The sequence below is a fragment of the Strix aluco genome, chromosome 3, assembly GCF_031877795.1.
Source record: "Strix aluco isolate bStrAlu1 chromosome 3, bStrAlu1.hap1, whole genome shotgun sequence".
NCBI lineage: Eukaryota > Metazoa > Chordata > Aves > Strigiformes > Strigidae > Strix > Strix aluco.
In genome coordinates this window covers 77526530-77538975 of record NC_133933.1, presented here as the reverse complement: position 1 = coordinate 77538975, position 12446 = coordinate 77526530, and the positions used below count along the sequence as shown (strand labels likewise).

The window sequence follows — 12446 nt, the reverse complement described above, 5'->3', positions numbered from 1 at the left end:
CCCTTCGGTTTGCTGCCGTCTGTAAATTTTCAATTAAAGAATCACGAATAGCTAATACCTGCCTAACCATCAGCGCACTTTTTACAGTCACTCCGAAGGCTGCCTCTTTAGGTGGGAGCCCAGGCACCTTCAGAAGTCAAAGTAATGGAGCCTGACTACCTCACGCATTCAGAACACTGCTGCTCCCCGCGCGGGGAGGGGGCAGCCAGGGCAGGTGTGGCGCAGATGATGAAGACGGGGCTTCTTCCAACGCGCCAGCTACAGCTGGGGCAGCACAGCCCGCTCGTTCTGCCCCCAGAGCTGAGCGCCAAGCACCAGGTACTGGAATGGACGACCAGAGGGCGCCGCACTCGATCACTCTTTGTGAAGGCAACCGAAGTTAACCTCTCCCTGCCCTCAAAACCGCTTTTCTGCCGTTCAGCTCGAGCGCGCCCTCCCGCCCCACCCGAGGGCGGCGCTGGCCGCCACCCGCCCGCCTGCCTCCCCGCCTTCCTCCCCTTCAGCCCAAAGGCATCCACCGCCGATCGAGGCCGGGCGCGCGCGGGGTGGGGGACGGCGCTAGGCATGCCTAGCCGATGCCGGAGGAGGAGCGCGCACGCGCGGGCCGGCGGTGAGTGGCGGGGGTCGGGTCGCGTCGCGGGGGGCCCATGGCCGTTGGTGGCGGCGGCGGGCGACGATGACCGACTACAGCGAGGAGCAGCGCAACGAGCTGGAGGCCTTGGAGTCCATCTACCCGGACTCGTTCACGGGTGAGCCGCGGCGGGGCCCGCGCCTCGCTCCGCCGCGCGGCCGCGGCGAGCCGGTCTGAGGGAGGAGCGGGAGGCCCCGCCGGGCGGCAGCCGCCCCCTGCGCCGCGCCGCGCGCCTGCGGCCGCCTCCGCGCTGTTAGCTGCACGGGTTCAATATTTGTTGTTGGTTTTTTGGGGGTTTTTTGTTCTTCCCTAGGCGGGAAACTCAAATCGCTTGACGGCGCTTCACGGCGGGTAGGCGTCGGTGTGTGCTGGCGGCGTGGGCGATGCCCGCCTCAGCAGCCGTTCACGCCGTGGTGCAGCGGCCCGGGGTGCACACCCGGCCCGGCGTCTGAGTTGTGGCTGGTGGAAGGATGCTCTTTGGGGAAACCTTTCAGAGGACGCGGCCCTAGGTGGAAATTGGGGAATGGGCTTGCGTGCCGACCGGTTTTTCTCTCTGGGAACAGCTTCTCGCCACCATGAGGCACGGGATGTTTTGGGGTACTTAAGGATGCTGGTTCCTCTGTAAGTGCATTGCCAGAATCTGGCTTATTCCGTTGCAGATCTATGGTGGAACAAAGGCAAGCTTTAATTTCCAGGCGCAGTATGTGATATTGCTAAAACTTTAATATGATGGATACATTGGTTCGTCAGAGTTTAGGACTTCTTAGTTACCATCAAACAATTAAGAGTATCAACCATGCTAGCTAATCCAGCGTGATTTGTGGTGCTCAGCAGCCAAAGAATTTTAACAGTGGAAAAAAAAGTGCATTTTCAGTTTCCTTCCTGCACAGTATCTACTCTGCCCGAGGTCCTGCAGCATCTTACTTGGCAGTAACTTCACCACACCAACATTTGCCAGTACATTTGCCCGTTGCTTTAATCTGAAAATCTTTTAGGTTCTTCAGTTTTGTGTTAAAGGTATATTAATTTGTCTCTGGTAGTTGGGGATGCTGAATCACTGATACTCCTAGAAGTAATATACCTTCATATAGTCTCTACTCTGATGCTTACTCTGAGTTACTGTTCATTCGTGTGATGCTCTTATGCCCAAAAGAAGAGGAAGGAGAAAAGGTGGTGGTAGTAGTAGTACATTAGCAATTAGGCAAAATTCAATTAATACAGTGAGAGCATATATACTAGATTGGGCATAGTTTATAACAGTGATACAGAGCAGTCCTTATCTGAGGATATGGTCTGCAGCCCACAGTTGTGCGATGAGGTTTCTAGTCAGTAAAATTTTAGATCACAGGGCTTACATTTTGTGCATCTCTGTAGACCCACTCATTGCCTGTCTTCTATCTGCCTCATTTGTGCAATTTTGTTCTAGTACATTACTTGGGTAGTACATTCTTGAAGGAAATCACCATTTATTCCTTTTTAGTTTTAAGAAGCCTTTGTTACATTAAGCTGTCCTAAATATAGAAATAGGTGCACACATACTGTAAAAAGAGTCCAGGGTCAAGAGTGCACCGAACATTCATCATACATGTCCAGTGCAATAAAGCAAATCAGCTTTGGGAGCTTTCTGCACACATTCAGTGCATGAACATAAGTCATCTGATGGTAGGTAGATTTGTACTTTTTTGAAAAGTGAAACTTCCGAAAGATAAACTTCTTGGTGTTGTTGGATGTTAGTGCTCTCATTCAAAGAGCACTCTGAACATCACATCATATGGAAAGTGGCTGTTAATTGAAAAGGGGTAAAATTAATAGGCTAGAAAGGCCTTTAACACTGTATCAAGAGCTTCCTTGCTTAATTAGTCCTTGAGAAGTTCAGTTTTAATGATGTGAAGAAATAGTTGTCTGATTTAATGGATCTTTCTCTGTCCCTTTTTTTTTTTTCCTTTGAACAGTATTGTCAGAAAAGCCAACGACTTTCACAATCACTGTGACATCTGAAGCAGGAGAAAATGATGAAAGTAAGTTGATCGTATCTTAAACATATATAGGATGAGTTTCTGTGCAAGCCTAGTTCTGTCACCAACGACTAGATACACCTCCACTTAAGTCCTCTTAGGGGCCTGATCCAGCAGACATTCCTCAGAAAATGTAGTTCAAGGATTCTGGTGATCTGTGTTTAGTTGACGGAAATGTTGAGCGCTCTCACTAGGACTACTTTCTGACATGCTGCATCTCAAATGTTTTGTAGCAGAGCTTAAAAAAGTATGGGTTATCATCATCCCCGTAGGAGCTTACAGCTGTGTTGAGGTGGGTTTTTTTTTTAGCAACTGTACGTATACCAGCCACATGGGAGAGTTGAGTGTGGATTGTGAGTATGCAGCCCTTAAGGAGCAGTTCCAGAGCAACAAGCTGTGGGTCCCAAGTCCCTGTGTATTTCTTGGGTATCAGTGGTTGCATGGGCTTGTTGTAAGCAAGCCTTGCTCCAACTAAGTTTGAGAGCTGCTCTTCTGGGTTAAGGTATCAGAAGAAAGAAACTGGTACTGTCTCCTTCAGCTTTAAAGGCGTGAGTCCTGCTCAGAGCACGTGTCTGTGTTGAAGAGTCTGCTGGGCTGCCAGGACTGAGAGTCTGGAACTCAAGGAAGACTTCTACCTGGCACTCTGGCGGGATGCATGAAAGGAACCAGATTCTCTTTTGCCTTGTTTCCATATTATCCTAGCTCTGGGTGCCTTCAGGTTGAATGCGTTCTCCTTAGGCAGTTCTCTGCTTAGTAACTTCTACTGGACATTGTGTCCTTGTCATATGATTTATGTGGAGCCTGGTACCCAACACAGAGGTTGATACTCCAGCCAGACACACAGAATTTAAAGCATTGATATACTGAGGTTCTCTCTAGATCTGTTGTTAGGACTCTTCCTCATTTTCTCCAGCTTTAAGTGGTATGTGAGGGGGGAAAAAAGATTACTGCTGTAGTACCCACCGTACCACAGAAAGTTTTCCAGTCTTTGTAAAGACCTTTCAGACATTAATAGCCTGTGACAGTTTATGTAAGGTTAAACTTCGTCTTAATTTCTCAGAACTCTTGCACTTAAATCTGTTCATATAGTTTTAACATCTGTGTAAGGTGACTGTTCCTTTAAAGTAATAATAGTTTATATTTTAAAATCTTTAGGCTGCTGATGCATTATATAGAGTTATCACCATAAGAATATGTGTTTTTATCTTGTAGCTGTCCAAACAACCCTTAAATTTACCTATAGAGAAAAATATCCTGATGAAACTCCACTTTATGAAATTGTCTCACAGGAGAATCTTGACGATAATGATGTCACAGACATAATAAAACTACTAGAACAACAGGTAAGGAAAATAGAATATCTCAATTCTGCTTGATACCACTCCACACTTTAGCCAGAATTTCTCTTCCACATCAGTTGTTTTCTGACATATGTGCTACTGATTTGAAACCTATTCCATACTGTAGGGACTGACTTTGAGATTTGAGTTGGGTGAATATTGTGGAGGTAAATTATGTTAATGAGGTAAAATACAGGGCTAATTCAATGTGCACAGGTGTGATAATGAAATGGCAGTCCATTAGGGCTTCCCCTCTCTTGCAGTTCTAGCTTACGGTGAATTTGTTTTAACCGTATATATATAGTATTTGTGGAAATAAATCACTTTAATTTTATTTGGAAAGATTAAAAAATGCTACATTGATTTGTGATTCTTTTAAATAACGTAACTATGTGGGGAGGGATCTCTTCAACTTTTGGGATCAGTGAGAGTGCATTGTTAAGGAATGAGAGGGAAACACTTCCTTGGTTTCTGGAATTCTTGACAAGAACTCCCTGCCTTAAAATTGCCATAATACCTTCAGTAGTAATTCTTTCTTTTCAAGAATAAGCCATTTCGGAGAGATGTCCTGAGTGACTGTTGTCTCTTATGATTTATGATACTCAAATTCTGGAGTTGTATTCATACTGTAGGTTTTGTTTTATTCATGAAAAAGCTTTCCAGGTGTCTGGAAGACAGACATCTGGAAAGCTTTTTCATTCCTCATCTTCCAGATGTTGATAGCCTGAACACAGGTGTTCAACATTGGTGTTTTGCTGCACACCCATTTGGGGAGGGGTAACTTAACTGGATTAACTGGCCAATTGACTTGAATTTTACAGTGAGCTCTTGAGACTGGTGCAGAGTTCTTTATCTGCATTTCTACAGCCTACTGCTTTCTAAACATACTTAAGCATTCAGTTGCTAAAGCTTGGAGGTTCTCCTGTTTGAAGTTGCCTTCTTTGTGTTGTAGGCAGAAGAAAATTTAGGAATGGTAATGATCTTCACTCTAGTCTCAGCAGTACAGGAAAAATTAAATGAAATAGTGGATCAAATAAAAACACGAAGAGAAGAGGAAAAGAAACAGAAAGAAAGAGAAGCAGAAGAAGAAGAGAAAGTACGTAAAATAATGTTTTCAACTAAAAATTCCTTGCTTTTTTTAACTGTTTAACTGGGTTTGATGCAGGAGCAATTCTCAGTTACAGTGGGAGAGGAACATCTATCCCAAAGTTGATACAATTAAAACTTAAGGACTAGAAGATTCTGTAGTGCACTTAAGCGATTTTTTTTTTTCCCTATTTTCTAAAGCAGTCTTTTCAGAGACATGTTGCATGTTCACAATCCCTTCTAGCATTACTTCCTAATGCAGAGGCAGGGATTTTTCCCCAATGAAATCAAAGTTGCTGTAGCCAGTTTTTTTCTTGAAGAGGCAAGAGGGGATGGGGAGCAAAAATGGGTAGAATATGGCATGCTGCACACAGGCTGCATGGTCTGAGGAAGTATCTCTTCTTTGGTAGACTGAGTGGGTAGGGTGGAAGCAGTGGGACCAGTCTTCAAAACAGGTTTGTCCTCCCTGCACATGTCCTTTCTACCAGCCACTATGAAATAGTTTTTCCATTCATGGAGTGTGCTGTGGTTAAGTCCAACTACTGCGTCTTCACTTTCTTCCTCAGAAATAGCTAGAGGACGATGGGACTTGGAAGGTTCAGTATGTCTGAAAATGGCAGAAAAATAGCTGGAAGAAAATAATTCTTTTTTCTGTCTCAACAAGATAGAAGGGTTAATGCATTTTAATGGAAAACATTTCAGTGTAGATTGCACTTAAGAGTTGATAAGAAGTGCTCCTACTTATGGATAAGTGGTGTGTTGCTAACTATTGCAGTGTAGGTCCAAAAGTAGTACACAGGGTTTTTCCATAAGAATTTCTACCTCAGTACAGCACTCTGAAGGGAGAGTCCCATGACAAAAACCAGTAAGAACGTGTTCTTTGTATATTCAGGGTTAGAATTAATTTCTCAGAATACTTCACAGCAAGCAGTGCTTCTGTGATGTTGTAATTTAAATAACTAAGAGAACACTCACCTTCACTGCTAGCTTTGCAAGTTGTGTTTGCAGCCTTGTTTTCTGTTCTTTCAGCAACGTTTTCATGGCACTCCTGTTACCATTGAGAATTTCTTAAATTGGAAAGCAAAGTTTGATGCAGAACTCCTAGAAATAAAAAGGAAAAAGATGAAAGAAGAAGAACAAGCAGGCAAAAATAAATTAAGCGGTATGATTTAAAACTGGTCCTGAAGTTTTTGCAATGTTACCTGACTATAACAGCAAGCCTAAAAGTAATTTTTACACTGAAAGATGATGGTAATAAATAAACTCTTAATGCAGTGTTTGATTATTGTCCTCCATGTCACATGAAGTCTTTCTGAGTGCTGATTTTGGGCTAAATACAAAGCTAATAGATTCAGGATTTCTGTTGAAGTCACTAAGGTTCCCAAACTGTGTGTTTAAGCTGCTTCGGTTTTGTGCCAGACAGTATACAAATGGGACCTCTACTGACAAGCATTGTTCTGGCAGAAATACTTGGGGTTTGTTAAGCAACAGAAAATCTACATGGGACAGTTTATCAATTTGGCCTTTATTGCACTGGATCATACAGTGACTTCAGATTATTCCAGCGTATGTGGGAGTTTGGGATGCTGTTGTTAGACTGAAGCAACACAGGCTGGCTGCTGCATATGGCAAGCTTACAATAACTAGTGAGAATGGCTCTCATGTTTTGGGGAAGAGCTTGTCATAGCAGTGGTTCTGGGCCCTGTATTTTGCAGATCACTTTGTCCAGCAGAAAGCAAACTCTGTATCCAGTGGGCAAAATGTGGAGGAATTACTTTTCTTATGAGAACCTGTAGGTAAGAATTAGATCTTGGGCATCCTCCTTCACACTCCCCATGGCTTAACTTTGGACTGGTTCTCCTGAGATGTTGGATCTACTTTTTAACCTGATTACCTGAGAAAACGATCATGCTGTATCACTGTTATCTTTTCTCCTCCCTTCTGAAGGCTTTTGAAACTTTTGGCTAGTTTTGATGAAATCTGACGGAGAGATGGAAATTTTAATGGTAATAAGTTTCTTGAAAAGCTGTACAGGGCAGGGAACATGCTTGATTCCCCTCTGAAGGGAATGCATTTGGGAATCTGCAAAGATGAGGTAGTAGAAATCAGGCTTCTTCTAGTTTTCCTGTTCTTAAAGTTATTGTTAGCATAGTGTGTCTGTCTTCCTCTAGACAATGTAGTCTAGTTTATAAACTAAAATTAGGCTTATTCTCAGATGTCATGAGTGTAACCCCAGTAGAAGAAAAAGGCATCTTAAATGTTTTAGTATGAACACCAACCAGTCTTGTCAGCAGAAGCTTGCATAAGCAACGCAAGTATAGATGGAAGATGGGTAGTTTATGTGGAAAGAGTCCTGAGCTTTTCCCCTACCTCCCAATTAGAAAGGCTTCACTTTGCCTTGTGTGATGTTTCCTTCACAGATGTGTGTGTGTAGGAGCTGGGGATTTATGTGTAGATCCAAGTTGCTTTTTGAATGGGGAGGATATATGGAAAAATATGGAGGAGGCAGCTAATTTCCCTTCCAGTTCCCACAGAGAATTTCTTGTGAAATGCAAGATGAGGACTAAAGCAATAAGAACTGAGCAAAGCCTGTGGGGCAGTATGGTGTAGATTTTCCCACCCCCCACTACTGAATCCTTAGTAACATTGAAGTGACTGTAAGAAACAGCAACCCATTTCACATGTAAGAGGAGGAAGCCTGTTGGTGTGGAAGAATCCTGAATCAATAGTCAAAAAATCAGAATGCGGAACTTACAGAAATGAGCAGCTTAAAAAAAAAAAAAAGACTGCTCAAAAAGCCTAAAATACACATGCTAACTATTGTTGCCTTAGGTTGATAATTACTTCAGAAATCTACCTGCTTATATGTTGTTTTTTATTTCTAGGTAAACAGCTGTTTGAAATGGATCACAACCTCGACACCTCTGACATCCAGTTCTTGGAAGAAGGTAAATTTCCTTTTTGTTTCCACAACTGAAAGACAGTGGCTTAAAATAGGTCAAAATTCCGAAGCAAAATCTGTATTATATTTCTGACTTAACATCTTACCTCAGCATCACTTACACATGAGAAGAACTTTCTAAGAATTACTGTTTTGTAGATTGAACAGAAGTGATTTTAAACAAACAAAACATTTTCAGGATGCTAAAGCATATTTATTTGCAGTTTTGACCTCGAGTTGATCTTATTTTTGTTGCTTCTAATCAAGTATTTGGACTGGAAGCAAAATCAAAGCCAAGCAAAACAAAAAAACCCACAACCAAACTCTGCTTTTTCTCTTTTTCTAATAGCAGCCTTCTTAACTCTGACTTCAGGCACAGATCTTGAAGTTCTGTTTCCTTCTCTCTGAACCTCAACACCAATGGTAAACATCTTGCAGGTCAAATTAAATGCTGTTTGCCTCTGTGCAACCCAGTTCTTTGTGGTTTTGTCCAGATTTGTCTATTATCTTGCCAAAAATACCTGACCTGGTGCCAGCTGAAAATTTTGTAAGCCTGTGGAGGCTTCTCTCTGTTGGAGAGAAATCAAGTAAATCTACTTACAGTCACATATCTGTTTAATTTTCTGTACTGCTTTTTAGTATCCTAGTTTAAAAAAATTGTTTAAGTTAAGGCAATTCTTTAATGTAGCTGCATTATCTACTGATATTGCAAAACACATGCAGAAGAGAGTCAAGAATTTTCTCTGCAAGTAATAGTTTAAAAATAAAAAAGTTCTTTATGAATATTAGTGAGCATGAACTTGAGATGGCAGTAATGGATGAGTTGAGTTTCGTTTAGTTAGAGGCATAATTTAACCTTACTCCAAAATGCCTAAAGTGAAGATGGGTTGTTGACAGAACATTTGGCTGTCTCGAGGGAGGAACAGACCTCTGTATTTGGGCTCTGTGCCCAGATGATTTGGGATTAATGTATTAATTTTTAATCCTGTTGCTATCAGTGATTAAAAACTCCTGTTCTTATTGCTGTTTGCATTCTATCATAAATGCAGCAGGTTACTAACTGCAGTTTAATATTACAATACTGTGTAATAAGTAATACTAATTTTCACAGCTTAAACAGGGTAATGGCATTATCGTTTAGATGGAAGCAGTTCTAAAGAAAGGCTCTTAAAAAATCCGGTGAAAGAATAGAACCTTATTCAGTGGCCAGGAGATGTCACTGCTGATACACACAAATAAAATAGTAGTCCTCAAGTTTCATCCTTAGGTCAGCAGCATCTCTTTCAGAAGAAAATGTGAAAGCATGCAGAGCTTCATCTTGCTTTTAAAATTTAAATCTGAAAGCAAATGTATGTATGTAGGCATATAAGTGGTGTGTAAGGGATTTTTTTTAAATAAAACATGTGTGTTTCTGTGGCTATGATAGTTGTAACTATTCCAGCTGTGAGGTCCTGAGCTCCTACTTTGACACCTGGGAGAAAGTATCTCTTCTGGAAACTATAAATGTTAATTTCATTCTCCCAATGGGTTCTGAAGTCCTGTGTGACGTTTTTGTTGACTCGGTTTTGGTATGAGGAAAAAAAGCTTCATTTTAGTTGTAAAAAGATAAAATGTGACATTTCCTTTTCCATATCTATTTGATATATAAAAAGCCAAGTAAGTTCACAGCTACCTACCTACATTGAAGAATGAATATGAAAAAGTGTTGTGTATTTTGTTGTTCAGATGTTTTTCTGCTTGGATGAAAATAAATAATTTTTCTGTTCTTTGCAGCTGGTAACAGCGTGGAGGTTGATGAATCTTTATTCCAAGAAATGGATGATTTAGAGTTGGAGGATGAAGAGGATGACCCTGACTACAACCCTGTTAATTTAGATAGTGATTAGACTTTTTTTGAACTGGCTCTGTCATCAGTATGGACATATGTAAGGAGAGAGGGGCAGGCAGGAAAGCCACAGCATCTGTGGTTTTAGTAATGTGTATTTTTTCTTTTTTCTTTTTTTCCAAAGAAAAAAACCAAAATATTTTAAATCCAGGAGAATGGTCTTCTGATGACTTTCATCGTAAATAAATTTACTTTAATATTACAAATTAAAAATTTGATGAATAGTTATCTGTCTGAAAATGCTATTCTATTTTCTCTTATTTTTTTCCTTCCCACTTCTGTAATATACCTTGAAGAGATGTGACAACGAGCAAAATGGAAAGATGTTACAGCAAGTGCTAAACGCATTGCATCCGAAGGCTGAGCAGCTGTTCTGCTATCTTCCACCTGGGATATTATACAGGGGCAGCTTTGGTGAATAGAAGGGATCACGTACTATGCAGGGCGGGGTTTCTTGTTTTGTTTTTTCTTCTGTGGAATTTTATAACACTTCGAGTCAATTCTGGTGCCCCAGCCTATCAGCTGTAGATAGGCAGCACTAGTCACCTTTTAAGAAGGCATAGACTTGTTAAAGTTTAATGGAAAACATTTCCATACTACTAGAGTAAAATCTTTTGCTGTAGTTGAGGATCATAGTTTCAAAATGACTAGTTCAAGTTTGTAGGGAAAAAATCAGAATGAGATGAAGTCCTCTTAAAAAGTTTGGTTGATTTGTTCAGAGAGGGTTGTGGGGGGTTTTTTTTGAACTTGTGCATCAATGAACTTCCATGGGGGGAAAAGAAACCCACCACCCTAGGAAAATTAATTTGCTTTTGGCAACAGACTGTGTCAAAAGACGTATCAGTGAAGTGCAGATTACAGTACCAGGATTTACAGAGTGCTTATAGGTTTGAATGTAATGGATGTTGTTTTAGAAGCACCTGTTGGCAGCCTATAAAGGTTAGCACAACATACAGTAAAGCTACACATCAACTCGGGGATGTTGACCAGCCTGCAGAGTTGCTTATGGAGGTTACAGCTTGATGTTAGACAACTCCTCACTTCCCACCTCCAAAAAAACCCAAAACACTGCGAGAACTGTGGTGTTTAGACATGCTGTGTTTGAGGCTGCTTCAGCTAGAAGGATGACGGTATGGATGAAGGTTTCAAAAGACAGCTCTGGAGAACCACCAGGCACCTCAATGATTAAACACTGTGTGCTGAATTTTGAAATACTGTTAGTAGACTGCCTTAACTGTGCCAGCTTCAGCCTTTGAAGAGGGTTGCACTAAAGTGTCACAGTGCTTAGAGAAATAATAAATCTATGAACTTTAATATTTGGAAATTCCATGTTCAAAATGAGAAATTTAATTCCGGAAATAATTTAATGGTGTATAAGATTCTCTGCTCATATCACTCGAGAACATCTGCTTGGGATGATTTCCTTTAATGTGTTTCAGTAGTCTTTTTGTATTAAAAATGAATGAGTTTCTAGTAGATAGAAATAAATGTTCAAGTACCCTGTAAATACTTTTATAAATTAACCATGTGCCTTTGTTCCTACTGTCCTCTATTTGATCTTTTTAATTTTGGCTACTGTGAACTCTAGACAAGCATCTAGGTTTCAATGATGACGTTGTATGTTTCAAAGCAATAAGCAGGATCTGTGTTCCAGCAGAGTTACCAAATATATTAAAAAATTGTGAGCTAATGTGATACTAAATCTGACTTTTCCAAAGATACGGTTGGACTAAAAGCTTCGTAGTGACTACATTCAGCTTCCTGTGTAATTGCTAGGATGCTTTAATTTGCTCTTCAGCACTGAACTTAATTTGCTTCTGGTTATGTCTCAATTCAGCTGCATAAAAAACATTTACTCCTAAGGCTGCTTTCTCTTTTCAGCTATGTATCTTTAAAACTGGTGTTTTTTTCTTAGGAGGAGTGAATTAGTTCTCTTTAAATCTGGACTGAATCCAAGAATGCTATGTAGTCGGCAAAATTTGGTAATCTGAGAAAATTTTCCAAGTGGGTCACTAACAAGAATCATCGATGTATGAAAAAAAGTTTCTTGATAATGGTATTTCTAGATTAATGAGATTTTCTAGTCTGTTTTCACACTAATATATTTATTGGTTTTCATGCAGAGGCTGTATAGCTTAAAAATGTTAAAACAATGTCAAACAAGTTAAAATGTGAAAATGTGTTTTCACTGCTACATGTTATATTTCAAAGCAGAGGAAATAATAAGGGTTGAAGTGACAAAAAATTGCGTAAAGTCCATTCCTCCAAGTCCTTGCAACAAGTTTCAGTGACTCAATCTGAACTTCAGATTTGTTTAGCTTTGTTAGCAATTAACATCTGTGAAATAAAAGGGAATTTGAGAGTTAAGCTTGGCTATGTTTGTGTGTTTTAGTTTGCTGAAATGGGCTGAGATAAGGGGTTTTTGTTGGAAGGAGTTTAGGTATTTAAAGTTTATTTACGCACTTTGGATTAGATTGAAGTCTAATTCATATTAATGTAATGAGATTCCATCAATAAACTTTGATGGAATTTTAGTAATTCAAAATCA

At 40.5% G+C, this 12446-nt stretch overlaps 1 protein-coding gene across 1 annotated transcript; it reads left to right on the top strand.

Moving 5' to 3' along the window:
- The first annotated feature begins 588 nt into the window (after positions 1-588).
- Positions 589-12265, top strand: RWDD1 (RWD domain containing 1). Its single transcript, XM_074819283.1, has 7 exons — positions 589-749; positions 2584-2649; positions 3859-3989; positions 4939-5082; positions 6102-6234; positions 7958-8020; positions 9787-12265. Exons 1-7 carry the CDS (start codon positions 677-679, stop codon positions 9897-9899), a joined length of 723 nt encoding a protein of 240 aa, XP_074675384.1. The 5' UTR covers positions 589-676; the 3' UTR covers positions 9900-12265.
- Positions 12266-12446: the final 181 nt, after the last annotated feature.